General features: G+C 40.1%; 1 protein-coding gene across 4 annotated transcripts; it reads left to right on the top strand.

Moving 5' to 3' along the window:
- Positions 1 to 1,488: 1,488 nt before the first annotated feature.
- LOC123520256 lies at positions 1,489 to 27,071 on the top strand. Of its 4 annotated transcripts, none has more exons than XR_006679213.1 (5): positions 1,489 to 1,596; positions 22,741 to 22,860; positions 23,877 to 23,948; positions 26,226 to 26,417; positions 26,608 to 26,784. XR_006679213.1 is itself a non-coding variant. In XM_045282364.1 (5 exons), exons 4-5 carry the CDS (start codon positions 26,259 to 26,261, stop codon positions 27,034 to 27,036), a joined length of 492 nt encoding a protein of 163 aa, XP_045138299.1. In that variant the 5' UTR covers positions 1,489 to 1,596; positions 22,741 to 22,860; positions 23,877 to 23,948; positions 26,226 to 26,258; the 3' UTR covers positions 27,037 to 27,071. The 4 variants fall into 4 exon arrangements, 3 of the variants coding, with proteins under 3 accessions (XP_045138299.1, XP_045138300.1, XP_045138301.1); XM_045282364.1 differs by lacking the exon at positions 26,608 to 26,784 and adding an exon at positions 26,894 to 27,071 and having other exon boundaries at positions 26,226 to 26,607; XM_045282365.1 differs by lacking the exon at positions 26,608 to 26,784 and adding an exon at positions 26,894 to 27,071 and having other exon boundaries at positions 26,217 to 26,607.
- The last annotated feature ends 2 nt before the right edge of the window (positions 27,072 to 27,073 follow it).

Here is a 27,073-nt window from a genome sequence, read left to right as displayed (position 1 = left end):
GAGAGAGAGAGAGAGAGAGAGAGAGAGAGAGAGAGAGAGATCCCCACATCCTTTGCCATTTCCACAGAATTTTTCTGCATCAGTCCTACTTTCAGTGATATTGTGCACTCATTCACTCTTAGGTACATTTTCAATACACCTTTCCAGCTAAACATCAAACTTCAACTCTATATAATTTTCTTATTTTTTCAGTTATTAACTACATTTATGTCACCGATATAATCTGAACAGTATGTTGCTTAATATCAATTCTGTGGGTGCTACTTTGGTGTGTGGTCTACGTGTGATAAAGCTCCTATTGGTTTGCGGTCTACGCTTCATCTAGTGATCTCCAAGAAAAAATGATTTTTTTCTTTCGATTTTAAAGATCTTGTCTTGGTTTCGAGGGACTCTCTGGTTAGAGAAACTGAAACATGAGTGGTATGTCTGTTGGAGTGTCAAAAGCTCCTGTCTCTACTCAACAAGGTGCTGTGCATACTAGTACAGTACACGTGGTACGGCACATTGCACTCCGGCATAGACAATGTCTCGATTGGCGACCTGTGCTCCCTTCTGCGATTTTAGCTACTGCTTATTGACATCGAAGTTTCCAAAGAACCCTTCAGATGTTACAGTAGCTCAAGGGTTTTATAACGAGATCACAGTAGTTTGCAAGCTTTTTCTATGATAAATTTTAGAATATTTTTTTCTAATTTCATTTCATTCAAAATAACTTATACCATTCTGTGTATGAATTGACAGGTAGAGGTACCGAAGCAATCTGTGATGGGATTATTGTTTCTAACTAGTCACTATGAACATGCGCACGTTCACGGCAGGAAACACGCAAGGTACTCTCCAATACTCCGGAGCAAAGCTGACATTACTTAAGGTCAGGACAAAATTACTTGTGGTCATGGGTGAGTGAACCGAAGTAGTGTTTATCGTCGTTATGGTGATTCACGAGCTAGTGACTTGTGTCTGGATCAGCTGGTGTGAAGCGGCGTACATGATGTGTATACATGTGTGTAATTCACCTAGGTCGTCTACTGGTCACCCAGCCAGTCTTCCCTATTACGGAGCGAGCTCAGAGCTCATAGACCGATCTTCGGATAGGACTGAGACCACAACACACTCCACACACCGGGAAAGCGAGGCCACAACCCCTCGAGTTACATTCCGTACTTCTTTACTGCTAGGTGAACAGGGGCCACACATTTAAGAGGCTTGCCCATTTGCCTCGCCGGGCCGGGACTTAAACCCGGGCCCTCTCGATTGTGAGTCGACCGTGCTAACCACTACACTACGCGGTGTGTGTTTGTGTGTGTGTGTGCTGCCCTTGAAAATTTTGTTGCAGTATCTATTTTTTTTTAAATGACCAAATCCATACAAAAAAAAAAAAAAAAAAAAAGCAATTCATGACGTGTGTGTGTGTGTGTGTGTGTGTGTGTGTGTGTGTGTGCGTGAAGCCGCCTTCTCCCGTCGCACGCGGCTCATGCGCACTAGAGTCTTGCTTCATGAGAAGACGTGGTGATGGCGGACGAGCTATAGGAGCACAGGCGGTAACACTTTCCCTTGTGATTTCTTAGCTACCGAGTGGCTTGTGATAGACGTAAGGTAAGCAACGTGTAGTGTCTTGACCATATCTGTGTTTAGTGTCGAAGAGAGTGAAGTTAGGAGAAAGGAAGGAGGGAGAAGTGAGGGTAATGATAGATGGCGTGTGGTGGTGGACGCGGATCATGGCGGTGATTGTGATAACCAGCCAATCATTGCCAGACCGTCTTTGTGAGTATTTGCCTGGAAATGATGATAAAGTCTCTGCTGTGTCCTGTTCAATCATCTTGTATAGTTAGAGAGATAATACTTAAATGCTAGGGAACTGGTAATCCAATCTGCTTCCAACGACCGCACTACTGTCCGCTCTGCCGACTTAATCTCTCCCCTGCTCTCCAGCCTTCGCCATTGTTAGAGATTTTTTCTCGCCAACCAGTCCCTCAACATTTGCTGTGTTAATACCTGTCAGGGGTTGTTGAAATAATCTAAGCCTACTTATTTAAAACTGATTTCACAGCCAAATTCTTTTTTTTTTTTTTTCAGAGCATAATCTATACCAGTGGTTGTTAACCTCTCAGAACTTCCCATTTATCCGCTGTTAATTAAAAAATCAATACGAAGGAGAATAGTAACACGAATATTTTACTTTTCTCTAAATTTAGTGAAAATATGTGAGTGCAAGTGCCAAGTCGCTATTCTAAACTGGATCTTAAGTAATGACTTGTAAACGCACCATTCGACTTAATGCAGATTAGCAGTTTAATCAATTGATATTAATAAACTTCGTCAGTTTGTCCTCAGATAATAACGCTTATTTCACGGTTAACCTCCTCGTTTGGCCATATGTCATTGTTATGCACTGCCAATTCCTGCCAGGGCGTCATACTAACCAATTCCGGTAAATCTATAGAACAGCAACTCCTTACATATTCTTTTCTGTTACCCCCCTTCCCCCCCACAAGCTTGGGGGCACGTGGGGAATCGGGGTTTTGGGGGAGGGGGAGCCAAAAGAGGTGAGATATGGCGATCCCAAAAATATCTAAGGACAAAAACCTAACCTAACGTAACCTAATCTAACCGGGGCTGTCCTCCGGACCCCCCCTACAACACTAACCTAACCCTAACATAAACCTGACCTAGCCGGGGGGGCTGCGCCCCTCTGGACGCCTCCCCGCAACACTAACCTAACCCTAACATAAACCTGACCTACCATATCCTTGCTTTGGGGCAGCTTCCCTCCTCCCCACACCGGTTCTCTTATAGCTTCACACAATATGTCCTACTTCTACCAATACCTCAACTCACAATACCTTTACGAAAGGATGAAGGTCCTGGCTGGTCCTCTTCTCGATTGTACACTGACTTGCATCGCACGAGCGAGCTTACAAAATCCATATCACAATACCAAATACCGGCAGACATGTGTAACAGTTGCTGTGAAAACGTTATAATCTCTATCAACGTTCACCATAGTCCTTAGTAAGACAAATGGTGGAATAACTGTGTCCGCATTTCAGTACGAATGAATATATAAAAAAATGAGGTATTTCATATATAAAATAAAATATTCACGCGGCAACACTCATTACTGTCTAAGGGGAGGCCTGCCTGCGAGACAAAGTGGGAGACAAGGTCACGTGTCACGGTGGTAGATCGTGTGCGGACTGAATTGCGCGGGGACTCTACGGCGCGGACTCAGCTTCACAGATTTGAGCTACCCCGTAGCGTCCGCACTCCGCTCAGACCGCACTGACTCAGCTGCCACTCCCTCTAATCCTTATATCCTTGGGAGGATGGGAGGGTCATGGGCATTCCGCCACGCAGAGTCCTCTCAGACCTAGAACACTCTCTCTCTCTCTCTCTCTCTCTCTCTCTCTCTCTCTCTCTCTCTCTCTCTCTCTCTGGACTCCATCAAGGCAAGACATGCCGCTCTGTAGGTCCGCTGCCTATCCCTAGTGCTGTTGTGCACGATGATGGACGAGTCAACAATGAAGAAACTCCTCAAGGCTCAAAAACAGTCATTTCATAGTGCACTTAAAGTATATGTTAAGCAAATGGATGCAAAGATACAGTCACTGCAAGCAACTGTTCAATATGTTACCAAGAGCCTGGACTTCACTCAGAAAGAGGTCGATGATCTGAAGCAGGAGGTGAAGTGTAACAAAGCAACCATCAAACAACTCAGTGAGGATCTTTCGGCTAATTGTAAGCTGGTGAAGGAGCTTGAAGATAGATGTAATTATATGGAAGACTACAGCCGGCGTAACAATCTACAAATTACTGGCATCAAAGAGGAACCTGGCGAAACTTGGGAGAAAACAGCTGTTTTGGTCTCAAAGCTGCTGGAAAGCAAGCTGAGCTTGCCAGGGATTGAGCTTGAGCGAGCACACAGTGGGTCAACACCTCGTTCACCGATTGTGCCCCATAATTGCTCGCTTTTCCAGATTTTGTGACCGGGAGGCAGCAATGAGAAATGTGTCAAAGTTGAAAGGAACGTGAATCTTTTTCAATGAAGATTTGTGACCTGCTTCTCTAAGCATTAAAAAGGCTCAAATCCCCGAAATGAAACAGGCAAAAAATCGTGGGAAAATTGATTATTTTCAACGTACTAAACTAATAATCAAAGAAAGGATTCACACAGCTGCTCAGGGAATTCCTGCTGAAGAATCTTGGGGCTCCACCTCTGCCCCAGATGAAACATCAGTTTGAAGCAGGGATGGTGTCGTTAGCGGGGCCTCCACTGCTAATCTTCAGGATTTGAATCAGGTGTCAACTCTAGAATCCGGAACTTCGGCCACAGCTCCAACGCATAGAGGTGGTGGCATCGCTGTAGGTGATGTCACTCGTGTGGAGACTGCTGGTGTGTGGAGGTCCTCAGTTCGGAAGGATTTGATGACCGTGAGTAGTCCAGGAGCTGCTGGCAATGCTGGGAGTCGTGTTGCTGATGCAGTGCCCACAACCAGTCGCACCGGGGAGAGTACACCACACGCCTCAACGCCGCAATCTTCCTCCCGGGCAAGCTCACGAACATGCAAAAAACGTGAAGTACAGGCAACCCCCGTTTAACGAAGGTTCACACAACGAAATTTCGCTACAACGAAGGTTTCATTTTATTACCATCTGCTCGTTTAACGAACACCAAACTCGCTTTAATGAAGTTTTATCCAGGTAATTTTTTTCCAAATTTGAAAGCCTCACCATATCACGCAAGCTGACAGGCTTTTGAATACACCAGGAGCTGCTGATACTAAGGCCTGCCTCAGGAAAAAACCTGGGACACCTATAGAATGAAGATCAAGATCAAGATCAAGCCTTTCGTGGACAACACGCGCAACACTCACTCCCCAGTCAAAACATAACAGCGTCAGCAGCAGCTTGTCTTCCCTAGCTCAACTTACCACCAAAATGCCCTGCAATTGGCCTAGTGTTCGTAAGAAGACCAGGAAGTCTCTTACTCTCCAAGTGAAGCTAGATATTATTCACAGACACGAGAGAGGCCAGAAAACTATAGCAGTGCTGGCCACTATCTTGACTCCATATTATACTGTCTCTATTTTCAAGTCAGCAGACTCTATTAAGAAGGCTGGTAAGACCGTATCTTTCTTGCAAGCTAAAAGAACCACCTGAACTCATGACTACAATGGATAAAATGGAAAGCCTTGTGGAAATGTGGTACATAAGTTTTGTATGCAGTAAATGATGCGCACTTTGTTTACATTCCACAGGTTGCCGGTTAGTGTATTTCCCGTTTCACTCTTCCTCCCTTCATAAAGTTAAGATCATCAACATTATAAAGTTACATACATATATACATTAGTGTACATTATAATGACTTAAATTAAACTACCTAAATGTTTAACTTCATAATTTTTACTTTCATTAAACCTTTTACTGTACTATGATGCACTCTCGCTTTGCTTACTCTCAATGGAAGTTCAAATCAGGGGTTAAACTTGTTATAATCGGTTCGCTTAACGAAGTGTTTTTTAGGAACGTAACCCCTTCGTTAAACGGGGGTTGCCTGTACTTACTATTACAAGATAAATAAACTACCGTTTCCTTTTCTAAATTATGCTTGATCATGTTCATATTCTTCCTTTTGGTAATTTGAATGATTCGGAATTCCTTACTGTGATAAACGAGAACTGTCATTGATTTCCATTAAGTGTTGCTAATAATTTACATTTTGATCAATTTAATTTCAATGATGAATTTGTACATGATCATGTTGTTAATGTACCTGAGTGTGATTACTACAACTGTGATTCAAGTTCTTCTGACGAATTATCAAAACGGTCCTTTGATACTCTTAGGTTATTAGCTTATAACATTTCTAGCGTTGCTCAGAATTTTGATGCTTTTGTAGACCAATGTTTAGACCAGTCTGGTATTTTTTTTAATGTTATTGGCTTTTGTGAAACAAGATTAAATGACTATCTCTTCACTGTACCATCTCAACAACTATTATTCATATTTCAATAACAAGAGTACACCGTGTGGTGGTACAGCTCTGTATCTTGATAATAGGTTCACAAGTTTCACTCTGCAAAATTTATCATTTCAATTACCTCACATTGAATCCTTATTTGCTCAAGTTACTCATCCACTAAAGTTTATCGTTGGAATTATTTACAGACCTCCTAATGCTGATTTTAATAATTTTTTAACCAATTGATAGCATTTCAGAAATTCTTGTTAATAAAGAGTCACTATATTATATGATGGGACATTTAAATGTCAATTTGCTAGAAAATAACACTACAACTTATGAGCTAATTAATCTTTTATATTTTTACTCTTTTTTCCCAACAATTACAAAACCTACAAGAGTTACTGCTAAATCAGCTTCACTAATTAATCATGTCTGGACTAACAATTTACCAAACCATCAGGTGAGTGGTGTTTATCATGTATCCATCAGTGACCATTTTCCAGTCTTCAGCTTGTTTTCAGTAAACACCAATCATAATCTGCCTAGATATATCAAAATGTCAAAAAGGATATATAATGAGTCATCAGTGCAAGCTTTTAGGAGTGATTTGCTAAGTTTTGAGTGGATTTCAGTTATGGTTGAGAATGATACTAATGAAAGTTTTGATAATTACATATCAACGTTTTCTGCTTTGCACGATAAGCATTTTCCACTAATAACACTTATAAAGAGAAACACCACAATAAACCATACATAACTGCAGGTTTAAGAAAATCAATTAAATATCGTAACAAGCTTCAAAAGTTATATGCTAAATGGCCGCTCACCTATGGCAAAATTTTTAAGCAATATAGAAACATGCTCACTGCTTTGATTAGGACCGCCAGAGACAGTTATTACCAATCACAGTTTAGGGCTAATGTTGGAAATTCTAAAAAGAGCTGGGATACAATCAATTCTGTTTTGGGTAAAGGTATCAAGAAGCTGCCAAACTGCATGTTTTTCCCAGATAAATTAAGTAATGCCAAGGACATTGCTGAATCATTCAATGATTATTTTTGTAATGTTGCAGAGATGTTATCTGTTAAAATTCAACAATCACCAGTTCCATGTAATTATTTTATGCCAGAACCAGTACCCTCTTCTTTGTTTCTTTGCCCGACTAAAGTATCAGATAAAATCAACAATTAAAGATCTCAAGCTAACTTCACCAGGTTTTGACGACATCAATATTAAAGTTATTAAAGAATGTTCTCATGAAATTTCTCCCTTCCTTGTTCATGTAATTAACAGTTCTTGTAGAGAAGAATGTTTTCCTAAGCATTTGCAGGTGAAAAAAATCTTCATTCAAATTATAGGCCTATATCTATACTTCCAAGTTTCAGCAAGATTTTTGAAAAGGTTGTTGTTAAAAGACTGATTGAGTATATTTCTAAATACAAATTTTTTCTGATGTCCAATATGGGTTTTGTCAGAGCTATTCCACTGAACTTGCTGTCTACTAGTTTTGCAAAAATATAAATGATACTATTGACAATAAGGATTTTCAAATTTCAGTATTCTGTGATCTTTCTAAAGCCTTTGATTCAATCTCACATTCCATTTTGATAAAGAAACTGAATATTTATGGTATCTGTGGCATAGCTCTCCAATGGTTTAAAAATTACCTTAGCTTTCAAAAGTTCTGTATCATCCTTTGCTTCTCTCAATCATGGTGTGCCTCAGGGATCAATTTTAGGTCCAATTATATTCTTGTTGTATATAAATGGCATAATACGTAGTACTGATAAGTTGAAATTCCTCTTGTTTGCTGATGACACTACTATATACATACAGGGCAACAACTTGCATGGGATAAAAAATACCCTTAATTTAGAATTGCTTAAATTGTCAATTGGATTAAAAGTAACAAATTAACAATTGATATTTCCAAAACTCATTATATGGCCTCCTCACCATTGATGCATCAACCACTACCAATTAAAATATATTTAGATAATGATTTATTAAAACAAGTGGAACAATGTAAATTTTTAGGAGTAACAATAAATAGCAAGTTGAAGTGGAGTGGTCACATTGCTGAAACTTGTACGAGGCTCAGCAATATTATTGGGATATTACATAAAGTTTGCAGGTCATTAATATTTTATTGTATTAAACAGATTTACTTAGGATTAGCATATCCACACTTTATGTATTGCTGTGCAACTTGGGGAGGAGCGAATAGCACCTACCTGGAAACTCTGTTCATTACCCAGAAAAAATTGTTACGTGTCATGTCCAGCAACAACAACCGTTATTTCATCATTTTAATTTGTTAACACTGCATAACATAATAGCTTTGCAAACTTCTGTCTTCATATATAAATGCCTTCATACTTTTCAGCCTGATTGTGGTTTTCAATTTATGCCAAATACTTTTCTTTCCTGTAGAACAAATAACCTAATTTTGCCATTATACAGAACTTCACATGCTCAAAGATTCCTATCCTACAGAGGAGTAAAACACTGGAATCAACTTCTGCAAAATGTAAAAGACAGCCCTTCATGTAATGTATTAAAAAACAAAATAAAAGAAATCTATTTGTAGATAATGTAGTTAGTTGTAATTATTGTTACATTTAGTTAGTTGTAATTATTGTCAGAATAGGCCCGCTTTGCCTTTGTTGGCGTTGTGATTGCTGGATTTTTTCAGGTCTGTAATAGTCTCACTCACAGACCTAACCCTACCATTCTAGTATTTTGATTTTATTTTGTAATGTATAATTCTTTTGGGCCAATAAATGTATCAATGTCTCTCTCTCTCTCTCTCTCTCTCTCTCTCTCTCTCTCTCTCTCTCTCTCTCTCTCTCTCTCTCTCTCTCTCTCTCTCACACACACACACACACACACACACACACACCGTCGATGGCGGATGTGGTCGCTGAGCTCCAGAGCAATCATCTCTAATTCTACAGTTGCCATTGCCTAAGAGTAACCAAGGTGGGAAAGGAGCTTGTAATGTTTGTCCCGTCTCCATATAGTCATGTTAACTGTTGATTAGCAAAATAATGTCCAGGGAAGGTGAATATAAACTGTAGCCTGCGTTTGAGCCATCAGCTGGTTTGTTTACATCTGCGCAACATGGCGGCCGTGAACTCGAAAGATGAATCAGACTTCACAGGATTTCAAGGAATAATGGAGAAGAGCGTTTATGTGAAGAAAATTCTGGAGTTGGAAGGTAAAATTGAAAACTGTTTGAAAAGTATGGGGGCCTGGAAACGAGTTATGACAATGTAATGAAAGAGATATGAAGATATGAAGAAGGAAAATGCAGCACTGAAAGAGGAAGTTAAGTACTAATTAAAGTGAATTGCGAAAATGTGGAGAATCTCTAGGAAAAGTGATGGAGAAGCAGGCTGAATGGAAAAAAGTCAGGAAGTGGAAAGAAAGGAGGTAAATTACAAAGTTGCAAGTCTGGAAAAGGAAATCAAAGAGTCTGGGAGAAAACTTTGGGCCTTGCTGAAATTATAGATCAACAGATCATAGAAGAGAAGATTGCTGAGAAAGTGGTGAAGGTTATTAAGTCAAATGAGACATTGGTGAGGGAAACTGTAGACAAAAAGAGATGTGTGGTGATATTTGGTGTGGAGGAGGATAAGACACCGAGTAAAATGGAGAGAGAGAAAACATAAAAAGGTGATAAATAATATCATTAATGTGGTGCAGGAGGAGGAAAAGACCTAGTACAAGAAATAGAGGACTTCCATAGAATTGGAAAGTTCACAAGAGAAGGTATGAGGCCAATAAGAATCAAACTTAAGTCACAAAAGGATGTAGATGAATTGGTGGAGAAGTCATGGAGGCTAGCCCAGCAGGAAACAACAAGGAAGATTTGGTTGAGAAGAGATCTCGGTGAAAAGGAAAGAGAAATGTTAAATGAGTTGAGAAAGGAGGCTTTGAAAAAAATGAAGAGAGGACAGAAGAGGAGAAGAAAGAGTTTTTCTGGAGAATCTTGGATATGAGACTGAGGAAGTGGTTCATAACCCAGAAAAGTACAGCAAGAAAGGACTAAAGAAACTTACATGAGCGGAATGTAATGTATTCCAACATAAATGGAGTGATATCGGGATTTTAGAACTCAACGATTACTTGAGGGACAAGAACCCAGATATTGTGGGTCTTACTGAAACAAAACTGAGAGAGGAGAAGACCTGATGATGGTTGGAGAAGGAAATATAATGTTTGGAAAAGAAATAGAGTAGGTAAGATGGGAGGAGGAGTGATGTTGCTGGTTAAAAAGATATAAAGGTGGATCAAGTGAAAGAAGGTATGGGAAAGGCAGAAGTGCTAAAGATCAGAGCAGAAACTAATGAAGGAAAAAGAGGCACTACATAGTGGTGTACGTACCACCTAAGACAAATGCATGGTCAGTACAGGAATATGAAGAAATGATAAGTGATACAGGAACATGTCTGGAAGAAATGTTGGGTGGCTGTGAACGAACTATAATGATGGGAGATTTTAATTGTAAAGAGGTGTGTTGGGAGGACTGGTCAATGGAAGGATCAGAGACAACATGGGAAATACACTATTGACACTGGCAATGGAAAATGTGTTAACTCAGTGGGTCAAAGAAGATACTAGGTTTGGAGGAGAGGGAGCATCGTCAAGACTGGACTTGGTCTTTAGTACAGAGCCAATGGTCATTGAGGAGATGAGGGTGGAGTGCCCTTTAGCAAAGAGTGATCATGCAGTTTTGGAGTTCAAGGTGATAGATGAAGAGAAATCTAGAAGAAATGAAGAATATAAAGTGGGAAGATGGAATTATGCCAAGACAGATTTTGGAAACCTAAAGAAATTCTTTCAAGAGACAAATTGGATGAAATTCAAGAGTGCTAAGGAGCAAATGAAAAGTGGAAGGAATTTATAAAAATATACAAAGAAGGTGAGAAAAATTTGTACCAATAAGACAACATAGAGAAGTTGGAAAGCAGGACTGGTTTAACGATAGATGTGAAAAGGCTAGAACAAGAAAAGAGGATGCATGGAAGAGGTGGAGAAGGAAAAGACGGATTAAGCAGTGGAAAGTTACAAAAGAGCAAGAAATGAATATGTGTTGATTAGAAGAGAAGAAAGAAAGAAACAAGAAAAGGATATAATTGATAAATGTAAAGACCAACCAAGGCTTTTTACAGACATGTGAACAACAACATCAAAAATAGAGAAAGTATTGAAAGTTTAGAAGTAAATGGAGTATGCAGTGAAGATCCCAGGAAATGGCAGAGGCTATGAATGGATGCTTTCGGAAGGTATTCACAAAGGAGACTGCTTTTGACAAACCACTGGTAATGGAACAGAAAGGGATTATGAAGGAGTTTCAAGTAACTGTGGAGGAGATCAAGAACATGATGGGGAGTTTAGAAGTGAGAAAAGCTGTGGGACCTGATGGGGTATCAGGATGGATTTTAAGAGAATGCAGGAGCAACTGGCAGAAAAAGTTTGTGAAGTAATTGATGCCTCATTAAGGGAAGGTGTAGTGCCCCAAGACTGGAAAAGAGCTAACATTGTCCCAATCTATAAATCAGGTAACAAGAGAGACCCATTGAACTATAGACCAGTGTCACTTACAAGTGTGGTAGCTAAGATGTGTGAGAGGGTGGTGAAGAATAGATGGACAGACTTCTTGGAGAAAATGACATACTTTGTGAGTGTCAATTTGGTTTTAGAAAAGGGCGTTCATGCACGACAAACCTGATATGTTACTATTCGAGGGTGATAGATGTAATACAGGAAAGAGATGGTTGGGCTGATGGAATATATCTGGATTTAAAAAAGGCCTTTGATAAGGTACCACACCGGAGACTGATCTGGAAACTTGAAATGGTAGGAGGAGTGCATGGCAGTTTACTAAAATGGATGGAAGACTTTTGGTAGGAAGAGAAATGAGAACAATAATTAAGGACAGACCATCAGAATGGGGCTTGGTGGAGAGTGGAGTTCCACAGGGATCAGTGTTGGCACCAGTAATGTTCGCAGTCTACATAAATGACATGGTGGATGGGGTGTCCAGTTATGTGAGCCTATTTGCAGACGATGCAAAATTGTTAAGAAAAGTGAGATGTGACAAAGATTGCGAACTACTCCAGGAAGACTTGGACAGAATATGGAAATGGAGCTGTACATGGCAAATGGAGTTCAACACGACAAAATGCAAGAAAATAGAGTTTGGCAAGAGTGAAAGAAGAATCAGGAGTATGTACAAGATAGGAAATGAAGACATAAAACCAGTCATGAAGAAAAGACCTTGGGGTGACAATTACCAATGACCTATCGCCAGAGAGACATATAAACAAAATAATTGGAGAAGTATTGAACTTATTGAGGAACATAAGAGTGGCGTTCAGATATTTAGATGAAGAAATGATGAAGAAAATAATTACTGCAATGATAAGACCGAGGCTTGAATATGCAACAATACAGTGGGCTCGAACTTAAAGAAACACATAAGGAAACTAGAGAAAGTACAGAGGGCTGCAACAAAAATGGTGCCTGACTTAAGAGATTTGACTTATGAAGACAGACTGAAAAGAATGCAACTTCCAACCCTGGAAAACAGAAGAGAAAGGGGAGACCTGATAGCAATATACAGAGTGATGATTGGCATACACACACACACACACACACACACACACACACACACACACACACACACACAAACAAATGTACAGCAAGAAAGGACTAAAGAAACTTACATGAGCGAAATGTAATGTATTCCAACATAAATGGAGTGATATCGGGATTTTAGAACTCAACGATTACTTGAGGGACAAGAACCCAGATATTGTGGGTCTTACTGAAACAAAACTGAGAGAGGGAGAAGACCTGATGATGGTTGGAGAAGGAAATATAATGTTTGGAAAAGAAATAGAGTAGGTAAGATGGGAGGAGGAGTGATGTTGCTGGTTAAAAAGATATAAAGGTGGATCAAGTGAAAGAAGGTATGGGAAAGGCAGAAGTGCTAAAGATCAGAGCAGAAACTAATGAAGGAAAAAGAGGCACTACATAGTGGTGTACGTACCACCTAAGACAAATGCATGGTCAGTACAGGAATATGAAGAAATGATAAGTGATACAGGAACATGTCTGGAAGAAATGTTGGGTGGCTGTGAACGAACTATAATGATGGGAGATTTTAATTGTAAAGAGGTGTGTTGGGAGGACTGGTCAATGGAAGGATCAGAGACAACATGGGGAAATACACTATTGACACTGGCAATGGAAAATGTGTTAACTCAGTGGGTCAAAGAAGATACTAGGTTTGGAGGAGAGGGAGCATCGTCAAGACTGGACTTGGTCTTTAGTACAGAGCCAATGGTCATTGAGGAGATGAGGGTGGAGTGCCCTTTAGCAAAGAGTGATCATGCAGTTTTGGAGTTCAAGGTGATAGATGAAGAGAAATCTAGAAGAAATGAAGAATATAAAGTGGGAAGATGGAATTATGCCAAGACAGATTTTGGAAACCTAAAGAAATTCTTTCAAGAGACAAATTGATGAAATTCAAGAGTGCTAAGGAGCAAATGAAAAGTGGAAGGAATTTATAAAATATACAAAGAAGGTGAGAAAAATTTGTACCAATAAGACAACATAGAGAAGTTGGAAAGCAGGACTGGTTTAACGATAGATGTGAAAAGGCTAGAACAAGAAAAGAGGATGCATGGAAGAGGTGGAGAAGGAAAAGACGGATTAAGCAGTGGAAAGTTACAAAAGAGCAAGAAATGAATATGTGTTGATTAGAAGAGAAGAAAGAAAGAAACAAGAAAAGGATATAATTGATAAATGTAAAGACCAACCAAGGCTTTTTACAGACATGTGAACAACAACATCAAAAATAGAGAAAGTATTGAAAGTTTAGAAGTAAATGGAGTATGCAGTGAAGATCCCAGGAAATGGCAGAGGCTATGAATGGATGCTTTCGGAAGGTATTCACAAAGGAGACTGCTTTTGACAAACCACTGGTAATGGAACAGAAAGGGATTATGAAGGAGTTTCAAGTAACTGTGGAGGAGATCAAGAATATGATGGGGAGTTTAGAAGTGAGAAAGCTGTGGGACCTGATGGGGTATCAGGATGGATTTTAAGAGAATGCAGGAGCAACTGGCAGAAAAAGTTTGTGAAGTAATTGATGCCTCATTAAGGGAAGGTGTAGTGCCCCAAGACTGGAAAAGAGCTAACATTGTCCCAATCTATAAATCAGGTAACAAGAGAGACCCATTGAACTATAGACCAGTGTCACTTACAAGTGTGGTAGCTAAGATGTGTGAGAGGGTGGTGAAGAATAGATGGACAGACTTCTTGGAGAAAATGACATACTTTGTGAGTGTCAATTTGGTTTTAGAAAAGGGCGTTCATGCACGACAAACCTGATATGTTACTATTCGAGGGTGATAGATGTAATACAGGAAAGAGATGGTTGGGCTGATGGAATATATCTGGATTTAAAAAAGGCCTTTGATAAGGTACCACACCAGAGACTGATCTGGAAACTTGAAATGGTAGGAGGAGTGCATGGCAGTTTACTAAAATGGATGGAAGACTTTTGGTAGGAAGAGAAATGAGAACAATAATTAAGGACAGACCATCAGAATGGGGCTTGGTGGAGAGTGGAGTTCCACAGGATCAGTGTTGGCACCAGTAATGTTCGCAGTCTACATAAATGACATGGTGGATGGGGTGTCCAGTTATGTGAGCCTATTTGCAGACGATGCAAAATTGTTAAGAAAAGTGAGATGTGACAAAGATTGCGAACTACTCCAGGAAGACTTGGACAGAATATGGAAATGGAGCTGTACATGGCAAATGGAGTTCAACACGACAAAATGCAAGAAAATAGAGTTTGGCAAGAGGAAAGAAGAATCAGGAGTATGTACAAGATAGGAAATGAAGACATAAAACCAGTCATGAAGAAAAGACCTTGGGGTGACAATTACCAATGACCTATCGCCAGAGAGACATATAAACAAAATAATTGGAGAAGTATTGAACTTATTGAGGAACATAAGAGTGGCGTTCAGATATTTAGATGAAGAAATGATGAAGAAAATAATTACTGCAATGATAAGACCGAGGCTTGAATATGCAACAATACAGTGGGCTCCGAACTTAAAGAAACACATAAGGAAACTAGAGAAAGTACAGAGGGCTGCAACAAAATGGTGCCTGACTTAAGAGATTTGACTTATGAAGACAGACTGAAAAGAATGCAACTTCCGACCCTGGAAAACAGAAGAGAAAGGGGAGACCTGATAGCAATATACAGAGTGATGATTGGCATGGAAAAATGGATAGGGAAGATCTGTGTATGTGGAATGAAAGAATGTCGAGAGGGCATGGGAAAAACTAAAATGGCCACTTATAGGAGAGATGTGAAAATATAGCTTCCTCATAGAAGGGTGGAAGCATGGAATAGTTTAGACGTGGAAGTGGTCAACGCAAGGAATATTCATGATTTTAAGAAAAGCTGGACATTAATAGATATGGAGACGGGACAACACGAGCATAGCTCTTTTCCGTATGTTACAATTAGTATGGTTACAATTAGGTAAATACAATTAGGTACACACACACACACACACACACACACACACACACACACACACACACACACACACACACACACACAGAAGAGGAGAAGAAAGAGTTTTTCTGGAGAATCATGTTGCTGGTTAAAAAGATATAAAGGTGGATCAAGTGAAAGAAGGTATGGGAAAGGCAGAAGTGCTAAAGATCAGAGCAGAAACTAATGAAGGAAAAAGAGGCACTACATAGTGGTGTACGTACCACCTAAGACAAATGCATGGTCAGTACAGGAATATGAAGAAATGATAAGTGATACAGGAACATGTCTGGAAGAAATGTTGGGTGGCTGTGAACGAACTATAATGATGGGAGATTTTAATTGTAAAGAGGTGTGTTGGGAGGACTGGTCAATGGAAGGATCAGAGACAACATGGGGAAATACACTATTGACACTGGCAATGGAAAATGTGTTAACTCAGTGGGTCAAAGAAGATACTAGGTTTGGAGGAGAGGGAGCATCGTCAAGACTGGACTTGGTCTTTAGTACAGAGCCAATGGTCATTGAGGAGATGAGGGTGGAGTGCCCTTTAGCAAAGAGTGATCATGCAGTTTTGGAGTTCAAGGTGATAGATGAAGAGAAATCTAGAAGAAATGAAGAATATAAAGTGGAAGATGGAATTATGCCAAGACAGATTTTGGAAACCTAAAGAAATTCTTTCAAGAGACAAATTGATGAAATTCAAGAGTGCTAAGGAGCAAATGAAAAGTGGAAGGAATTTATAAAAATATACAAAGAAGGTGAGAAAAATTTGTACCAATAAGACAACATAGAGAAGTTGGAAAGCAGGACTGGTTTAACGATAGATGTGAAAAGGCTAGAACAAGAAAAGAGGATGCATGGAAGAGGTGGAGAAGGAAAAGACGGATTAAGCAGTGGAAAGTTACAAAAGAGCAAGAAATGAATATGTGTTGATTAGAAGAGAAGAAAGAAAGAAACAAGAAAAGGATATAATTGATAAATGTAAAGACCAACCAAGGCTTTTTACAGACATGTGAACAACAACATCAAAAATAGAGAAAGTATTGAAAGTTTAGAAGTAAATGGAGTATGCAGTGAAGATCCCAGGAAATGGCAGAGGCTATGAATGGATGCTTTCGGAAGGTATTCACAAAGGAGACTGCTTTTGACAAACCACTGGTAATGGAACAGAAAGGGATTATGAAGGAGTTTCAAGTAACTGTGGAGGAGATCAAGAATATGATGGGGAGTTTAGAAGTGAGAAAAGCTGTGGGACCTGATGGGGTATCAGGATGGATTTTAAGAGAATGCAGGAGCAACTGGCAGAAAAGTTTGTGAAGTAATTGATGCCTCATTAAGGGAAGGTGTAGTGCCCCAAGACTGGAAAAGAGCTAACATTGTCCCAATCTATAAATCAGGTAACAAGAGAGACCCATTGAACTATAGACCAGTGTCACTTACAAGTGTGGTAGCTAAGATGTGTGAGAGGGTGGTGAAGAATAGATGGACAGACTTCTTGGAGAAAATGACATACTTTGTGAGTGTCAATTTGGTTTTAGAAAAGGGCGTTCATGCACGACAAACCTGATATGTTACTATTCGAGGGTGATAGATGTAATACAGGAAAGAGATGGTTGGGCTGATGGAATATATCTGGATTTAAAAAAGGCCTTTGATAAGGTACCACACCGGAGACTGATCTGGAAACTTGAAATGGTAGGAGGAGTGCATGGCAGTTTACTAAAATGGATGGAAGACTTTTGGTAGGAAGAGAAATGAGAACAATAATTAAGGACAGACCATCAGAATGGGGCTTGGTGGAGAGTGTTGGCACCAGTAATGTTCGCGGTCTACATAAATGACATGGTGGATGGGGTGTCCAGTTATGTGAGCCTATTTGCAGACGATGCAAAATTGTTAAGAAAAGTGAGATGTGACAAAGATTGCGAACTACTCCAGGAAGACTTGGACAGAATATGGAAATGGAGCTGTACATGGCAAATGGAGTTCAACACGACAAAATGCAAGAAAATAGAGTTTGGCAAGAGTGAAAGAAGAATCAGGAGTATGTACAAGATAGGAAATGAAGACATAAAACCAGTCATGAAGAAAAGACCTTGGGGTGACAATTACCAATGACCTATCGCCAGAGAGACATATAAACAAAATAATTGGAGAAGTATTGAACTTATTGAGGAACATAAGAGTGGCGTTCAGATATTTAGATGAAGAAATGATGAAGAAAATAATTACTGCAATGATAAGACCGAGGCTTGAATATGCAACAATACAGTGGGCTCCGAACTTAAAGAAACACATAAGGAAACTAGAGAAAGTACAGAGGGCTGCAACAAAAATGGTGCCTGACTTAAGAGATTTGACTTATGAAGACAGACTGAAAAGAATGCAACTTCCAACCCTGGAAAACAGAAGAGAAAGGGGAGACCTGATAGCAATATACAGAGTGATGATTGGCATGGAAAAATGGATAGGGAAGATCTGTGTATGTGGAATGAAAGAATGTCGAGAGGGCATGGGAAAAACTAAAATGGCCACTTATAGGAGAGATGTGAAAAATATAGCTTCCTCATAGAAGGGTGGAAGCATGGAATAGTTTAGACGTGGAAGTGGTCAACGCAAGGAATATTCATGATTTTAAGAAAAGCTGGACATTAATAGATATGGAGACGGGACAACACGAGCATAGCTCTTTTCCGTATGTTACAATTAGGTAAATACAATTAGGTAAATACACACACACACACACACACACACACACACACACACACACACACACACACAAAAGTACAGTAAGAAAGGACTAAAGAAACTTACGATGAGCGGAATGTAATGTATTCCAACATAAATGGAGTGATATCGGGATTTTAGAACTCAACGATTACTTGAGGGACAAGAACCCAGATATTGTGGGTCTTACTGAAACAAAACTGAGAGAGGAGAAGACCTGATGATGGTTGGAGAAGGAAATATAATGTTTGGAAAAGAAATAGAGTAGGTAAGATGGGAGGAGGAGTGATGTTGCTGGTTAAAAAGATATAAAGGTGGATCAAGTGAAAGAAGGTATGGGAAAGGCAGAAGTGCTAAAGATCAGAGCAGAAACTAATGAAGGAAAAAGAGGCACTACATAGTGGTGTACGTACCACCTAAGACAAATGCATGGTCAGTACAGGAATATGAAGAAATGATAAGAGATACAGGAACATGTCTGGAAGAAATGTTGGGTGGCTGTGAACGAACTATAATGATGGGAGATTTTAATTGTAAAGAGGTGTGTTGGGAGGACTGGTCAATGGAAGGATCAGAGACAACATGGGAAATACACTATTGACACTGGCAATGGAAAATGTGTTAACTCAGTGGGTCAAAGAAGATACTAGGTTTGGAGGAGAGGGAGCATCGTCAAGACTGGACTTGGTCTTTAGTACAGAGCCAATGGTCATTGAGGAGATGAGGGTGGAGTGCCCTTTAGCAAAGAGTGATCATGCAGTTTTGGAGTTCAAGGTGATAGATGAAGAGAAATCTAGAAGAAATGAAGAATATAAAGTGGGAAGATGGAATTATGCCAAGACAGATTTTGGAAACCTAAAGAAATTCTTTCAAGAGACAAATTGGATGAAATTCAAGAGTGCTAAGGAGCAAATGAAAAGTGGAAGGAATTTATAAAAATATACAAAGAAGGTGAGAAAAATTTGTACCAATAAGACAACATAGAGAAGTTGGAAAGCAGGACTGGTTTAACGATAGATGTGAAAAGGCTAGAACAAGAAAAGAGGATGCATGGAAGAGGTGGAGAAGGAAAAGACGGATTAAGCAGTGGAAAGTTACAAAAGAGCAAGAAATGAATATGTGTTGATTAGAAGAGAAGAAAGAAAGAAACAAGAAAAGGATATAATTGATAAATGTAAAGACCAACCAAGGCTTTTTACAGACATGTGAACAACAACATCAAAAATAGAGAAAGTATTGAAAGTTTAGAAGTAAATGGAGTATGCAGTGAAGATCCCAGGAAATGGCAGAGGCTATGAATGGATGCTTTCGGAAGGTATTCACAAAGGAGACTGCTTTTGACAAACCACTGGTAATGGAACAGAAAGGGATTATGAAGGAGTTTCAAGTAACTGTGGAGGAGATCAAGAATATGATGGGGAGTTTAGAAGTGAGAAAAGCTGTGGGACCTGATGGGGTATCAGGATGGATTTTAAGAGAATGCAGGAGCAACTGGCAGAAAAAGTTTGTGAAGTAATTGATGCCTCATTAAGGGAAGGTGTAGTGCCCCAAGACTGGAAAAGAGCTAACATTGTCCCAATTTATAAATCAGGTAACAAGAGAGACCCATTGAACTATAGACCAGTGTCACTTACAAGTGTGGTAGCTAAGATGTGTGAGAGGGTGGTGAAGAATAGATGGACAGACTTCTTGGAGAAAATGACATACTTTGTGAGTGTCAATTTGGTTTTAGAAAAGGGCGTTCATGCACGACAAACCTGATATGTTACTATTCGAGGGTGATAGATGTAATACAGGAAAGAGATGGTTGGGCTGATGGAATATATCTGGATTTAAAAAAGGCCTTTGATAAGGTACCACACCGGAGACTGATCTGGAAACTTGAAATGGTAGGAGGAGTGCATGGCAGTTTACTAAAATGGATGGAAGACTTTTGGTAGGAAGAGAAATGAGAACAATAATTAAGGACAGACCATCAGAATGGGGCTTGGTGGAGAGTGGAGTTCCACAGGGATCAGTGTTGGCACCAGTAATGTTCGCGGTCTACATAAATGACATGGTGGATGGGGTGTCCAGTTATGTGAGCCTATTTGCAGACGATGCAAAATTGTTAAGAAAAGTGAGATGTGACAAAGATTGCGAACTACTCCAGGAAGACTTGGACAGAATATGGAAATGGAGCTGTACATGGCAAATGGAGTTCAACACGACAAAATGCAAGAAATTAGAGTTTGGCAAGAGTGAAAGAAGAATCAGGAGTATGTACAAGATAGGAAATGAAGACATAAAACCAGTCATGAAGAAAAGACCTTGGGGTGACAATTACCAATGACCTATCGCCAGAGAGACATATAAACAAAATAATTGGAGAAGTATTGAACTTATTGAGGAACATAAGAGTGGCGTTCGTATATTTAGATGAAGAAATGATGAAGAAAATAATTACTGCAATGATAAGACCAAGGCTTGAATATGCAACAATACAGTGGGCTCCGAACTTAAAGAAACACATAAGGAAACTAGAGAAAGTACAGAGGGCTGCAACAAAAATGGTGCCTGACTTAAGAGATTTGACTTATGAAGACAGACTGAACAGAATGCAACTTCCGACCCTGGAAAACAGAAGAGAAAGGGGAGACCTGATAGCAATATACAGAGTGATGATTGGCATGGAAAAATGGATAGGGAAGATCTGTGTATGTGGAATGAAAGAATGTCGAGAGGGCATGGGAAAAACTAAAATGGCCACTTATAGGAGAGATGTGAAAATATAGCTTCCTCATAGAAGGGTGGAAGCATGGAATAGTTTAGACGTGGAAGTGGTCAACGCAAGGAATATTCATGATTTTAAGAAAAGCTGGACATTAGTAGATATGGAGACGGGACAGTACGAGCATAGCTCCTTTCCCATATGTTACAATTAGGTAAATACAATTAGGTAAATACACACACACACACACACACACAACAATAAAACTATAATAATGATAATAACAATGAGAGAGAGAGAGAAGAGAGAGAGAATCATTACAGCAACAATAAAACAATAATAATGATGATAATAACAGAGAGAGAGAGAGAGAGAGAGAGAGAGAATCATTATGGCAACAATAAAACAATAATAATGATGATGATAATAACAATGAGAGAGAGAGAGAGAGAGAGAGAGAGAGAGAGATAAATGAATCAGATGGATGGGTCAGATCACACCTGACAATTCAAATTCTGTGTGAAATGTGGCAGCGCCGGAATGCCTTCTATTCCCTAAGGAGCCCAGCCAGAAAATTGCGTTTAGTTTTGATAGACTATAGATGTTGCAGTGGTGCAGTGGATGAGGTGGTGAGCGTGGGATTGGGCAAATGTCCACACGTAGGTTGGAATCCCACCATGTACCACCTTAAAACTTTGTCATTTATTGAGTTGTTTAAAGTTATCTACATGTCACCAAGATACCCAAGTTCTAGGTGGTTGCACCAAAAATGCACCTGGGTGGATATGTGCCCTAATATGGTTACCACTATAAATAAAATTGCCTGTGCCACTAATAGGTGGAAGCTGAACAATGCTTCCCATACATATTCTTCAAGTATGCCTACAGGTGCTATAGGCCATAAAAAAAAAATAAAAAAATAAATAAATAAAAATTAATTAATAAAAATGGCTTCTTTCACTAATTTTTTTTTTATTTTTTCATCCTTCCCCTTGTCCCTCTTCTTACCTTCTATGGCTTCCATCCATATTAATAAGCTTCAGAATCAGGTCTCTCGTCTCTCTCTGTCTGTCTGTCTGTCTCTGTCTCTGTCTCTGTCTCTGTCTCTCTCTCTCTCTCTCTCTCTCTCTCTCTCTCTCTCTCTCTCTCTCTCTCTCTCTCTCTCTCTCTCTCTCTCTCTCTCTCTCTCTCTCTCTCTCTCTCTCTCTCTCTCTCTCTCTCTCTCTCTCTCTCTCTCTCTCTCTCTCTCTGTCTCTCTCTCTCTCTGTCTGTCTCTCTGTCTGTCTCTCTCTCTCTCTCTCTCTCTCTCTCTCTCTCTCTCTCTCTCTCTCTCTCTGTCTCTCTCTCTCTCTCTCTCTCTCTCTCTCTCTCTCTCTCGAAAAGCTTTTAGTTTATTTTGGATAAAATTAGGAAATAGCAGGATGCCCTTGATGAATATGGTAAATTCTTATGATGTGGTCAAGGAAAGAGTTAAAATTGCTCCATGCTCTCAACTTTGTCAAACATAACACTAAGGTTTCACAAACAACCTTTACTAAATTTTAGATCATACTCATTGTATCTGTTTGAAGGCTAGAAGTGACTTAGTTGCATTCTTTTGCAGTGTCCCTCACCATTTCATTGATCAACTAGCTAATGTTGCCAGTTTCAAGGCCTACAGTTCCATCAATTAAGTTGTTTTATAACACTCAGTGTTTCATTTGCTTCAGAGCCTGTGATTAATGTAGGTTTATCTTGCAGTTTAGGGCAGTGACTGAACCATCGTTGATTAATGAAGGAGCTGCCACCTGTCCACCTGCACCAATGGCTGCATCATCCTGGGACAAGATTGCATTGTGAAATCAACAACTATTGACACTAGTATTTTCATAGCATTCACTTCTGTTTTATCATAATTCAGTGTCCTAAACCACAAGCTTAGAAGTTTTTAGCTAGAATTTCTGTAAGTTAAGTGAAGTAGGTGCACAATCTCAGAAGAGACAGTAGTGTGTACTGGTACATGCACAGTGACTAAATGCAGGCAACACATTGGTGAAGTGACTCTTGGTTATACTAAGTGATGTGGGAAGTGCTTTGCCAGAAAAGTCTTAATTACTTGCTGCCGTGGTATCAACTACATCATTAGATGACAATCACGCTTTAGCTGAGAAACTTGCATGTGTTCTGGCAGCCATTCTCTAAGTCATGCCTTCCACTGGTGCTTTGAAGAAGTGCACCTGATAATGCAATACTCTTCAATGTCTCTCAAAGGGACTTGTTGCTGAGTTCAATCTTTTTTCACTGTTTTAGTCAGTTCAGTTTTTATTATTCATTCATTCTCAATGCTTCCTTTGAGGTTTATTTCTTGGGAATAGCACTCATGCTCTATTGTCATTGGGTTGGCTTCCAGCGTCAGTAATGCGAGTAATGTAATTATTATACAGATTTTCAAAACTAAAAACTATATTGTTAATTTTCTTTCATTCTTTCATTGTCCCACTGTTTTGGAGGAATTCTTAACCTTGGAAACCTCTGCTTTTATTTTGATTTAGTAACTTGTACATTGCTTTTCCTCAACTGGGTCAGCTTATGGAAAATTATCCTTTATTTCCAAGAGTACTCTAGTCACTGTTAAATTGGGAGACTATAACTAGAAAGGTCATAACATAGCCTGTCATCACTACTCTCTCCTACTATTTGCTATGTTTCTTTACTTCAAAAGTGTCTGGTTTATTTACTATGAAGAATCTGCCCTTTTGTGGTAATGAATTTAATTTCATAAAGGCTTTTTCTGGCCCAAGTAGTATTGAGCCACTGTGGTAAAGTATAACGATGTGAAATTAAAACCAATAAAAAAAAAAATTCTTATTTTTACTCAGTTCAGCTTTGCTTTGCAGATGGTAACACCTGGGAACTTATGCAAGTGATAACCTGGAGGAGGAGGAGGAGGAAGCTGCTGCACACAGTCTGTGAGTGAATATTTTTACACTACATACTAGCACAGTAATCCTTTCAGTATCCACACACTCAATATCCCATAACGTTCTATCTATATCTATTGCTACACTGTACTGCATTCCTTTCTCCCATTCCTTTCTCACACTCTGTCACAGGATCAATTTCAGATTTCTGTTGTACTTTAAATCCAGAAGCCTTCTCTCTCCCTCCCAGTTTAGTTATCAACATGACCACAGTGCAGCAAATCCCTCACTTGCCTACACACATTACTTCAGCCTTTGCCTGCAAAGAATCTGTCTTGGCTGCCTTTGAGTTAGAGAAAGTATATGACACCACTTAGCAATAGCACATCCTCCACCGTTATCCTCTATTGGTATCTCTGGCAACATGAGGGTTTTCTCCATTGTTTTCTCAAAGATCACTCCTGTGTTAAAATAACCTCTTCTCATTCTCCCCCATTTTGTCAGCAAGTAGTTCCCCAAGGTAGTGTCCTCAGCACAGTCTTCCTCCTAGCCATAAATAGTAGAGTTTCCACCCTCCCATCTGGTGTCCAATCCTCCCTCTAAGCCATATATCCCAACAAACAAAAATAGGGCACCCCTCCGCAGGCCCACTACCAGTCTTGCTCATTGGTTTTTTGGAGGGCCGCTTATGGAGGGCCAACGCAGTAATTATGGGCATACCCCGCCTATAACTGTATGGTCCAAGTATACTAAAAAGGCTCAATTAAAACAAAATCTGTAAGAAATATCAGGATATATATATTAATTTATAGTATTCTGTGTACATATGGACTCAACACTGTTTCTAATAATGATGAACCCATCACATGTGTATACTGAGGTGAGGTATATATATATATATATATATATATATATATATATATATATATATATATATATATATATATATATATATATATATATATATATATACAGTAAAGTCCCGGGTTACGTCGGTCTCGAGTTACGTCAAACTCGTAGTTACGTCAGTCCACTATAAGGCAATTTAAGATTAAAAAAATTGAAAATTTATAAATTGTAAAGTGAGGGATGTATTGTTATTGTTGGTGGTTGCCCGCCACACCGCCCGCCTCACGCTTGAATACAATAACACCCTGCCTCAGTTCCATCCTACTTCTGCGTTTACTGACTCAACAAGTTCTTAGTATCTTGCTCAATGGCACCAAAGAGAAAACTTCTTAGTGACAGCAGTGATGCTAAGAAAAGGAAAACCATTACGCTACAAGAAAAAGAGGACATAATTAAAAGACATGAGAAGGGAGGCAGCAGCTGTGTGTGAGGGAGGGAAGAAAATGGGAAGCCCGTTACCATGACAACGGGGAGGTTGACCTTGAGGGCTCGCACACCCATCACAACAATAACAACTCCCGAGCCTTCGCCTGGGCCACACGACACTCGCAGCTGACTTGCACTGTCTGCGCCTGTCTGCTGATCCCTATTGCCCTTTCCTATTGCATTTCCTGCCCCGCTGCCCACGCTTCTACTCCCACTGCACTGCACTACACTCCCAGCTGTCCACCCTGGGCGTCACAACATTCGACCTGCCCACCCTCCTGGCGGCTTCAGGCGTCCACCCCTCTTGGCAACCTGCAGTCCTTAGCGTTCGTGGCCCTAATCAACAACAAAAACAAACTTGTGTTTCATATTCCTACGTAGTTGTAAATAATATAACAATATAACCTTTAACTTACCTGAATGACCATAAACAATGATTGGTTGAAAACTCCATAATATGCTTTGAAATGTACGGAAACTCGAGTTACGTACAAAATCGACTTACGTCATGCTTCAGAAACGTAACTTTGACGTAAACTGAATATATATATATATATATATATATATATATATATATATATATATATATATATATATATATATATATATATATGCAGTGGTTCCAACTTGAATATGAGCACTTGTAGTTAAAAAGAAAGAAATGCATACACGAATTCTGAAAATATGATAGTTAAACTTTCCTATTGATAGTATTTCCTTCAGAGTAACAAATTCAAACTTTGACAACACATAATGCATTACAAATTAATGATGCCATAATAATACAGAAGTAAATTAAATAAAATATATGGCCCCTACAGAGGTAAAGTATTGACTAGGGGTAAGATAAGTGTCACGCCTGGAGTACACAAATTTCAGATTAAGTATAAGGCAACAGCTCGCCGGTTCGCCTCTCTCTCTCTCTCTCTCTCTCTCTCTCTCTCTCTCTCTCTCTCTCTCTCTCTCTCTCTCTCTCGCGAGGTAACAAAGGAGAAAGAAGAGTTGCCACGACGAGTTCCTGCGATGGAAGTGGACGTCGACATGCGGGACTCCATCTCTCCGGGCAAGCGTGGGCAGCCTGACACACCCCTGATGACAGCCCGGAAAGGTCCCGCTGCTGCACTGCCCAAGATCATCCCCAAGCCCCGGACGAGTACGTTAAGGCCTCGTTCCTGCTCCGAGGTACGGAAGGCGGGGCGTCTTTTCGCCAACCCGGCCAAGGTCTCTTGTGTCCTCCACGACTCCGCCTTCGGGAAATACATCCTCGAGGGGGAGACTCTATCCCTAGGGAATGGCTCGTCCCTGATAGTGGCGGTGTGGGCCCACACCCTCCCCAAGGTTCCCATGCTACAGTCGCCCTCCTTCACCCTAGGTGAGTGGCCTGTTACCTGTCGTAGAGCAGACCAGGACAGCAGTACCGACCACTACGTCAAGGTGGGGCCCCTGGCGGATGACACCACCCTTGAGGTACAATCCTAACTACTCTCTTCCTGTAATGGCCTTCTCCTTTATGTTGTGGAACGCCCGATCCCTTCTCCGCAAAACACAGGAACTATGTGGCAAGCCCATTTAGTGTCGGGGTTCCCATGACACCCTCCCATCTGTGGTCGGCACATGTGAGACCTGGCTTCCCTCTCATCTTTCTCTCTCCTTTCCAGGATACATCATCCGCAAAGATCGTGGTCAAGGACGTGGAGGAGGTGTCCTTCTCGCCATCCATGATTCTCGTCTCATCGCCTCTCCCTATCCCTCAGTCTCAAGATGGGCGTCTGGAGGTTGTTGCGGCCAAGGTTGGACTTGATGGTGGTTGGCTCACGGTGGCAGTCTACTACAATCCT

This window comes from Portunus trituberculatus, chromosome 46 (assembly GCF_017591435.1).
Source record: "Portunus trituberculatus isolate SZX2019 chromosome 46, ASM1759143v1, whole genome shotgun sequence".
NCBI classification, from domain to species: Eukaryota; Metazoa; Arthropoda; class Malacostraca; order Decapoda; family Portunidae; genus Portunus; species Portunus trituberculatus.
This window is presented reverse-complemented; position numbering and strand designations above follow the sequence as displayed.

Excerpts from the sequence above, each read along its gene's own strand:
- LOC123520256 (XM_045282364.1), top strand. The coding sequence starts at position 26,259 with ATGGAAGTGGACGTCGACATGCGGGACTCCATCTCTCCGGGCAAGCGT. Across the intron at positions 26,608-26,893 it reads GTCGCCCTCCTTCACCCTAG|GATACATCATCCGCAAAGAT; the intron begins GTGAGTGGCCTG and ends TCTCCTTTCCAG.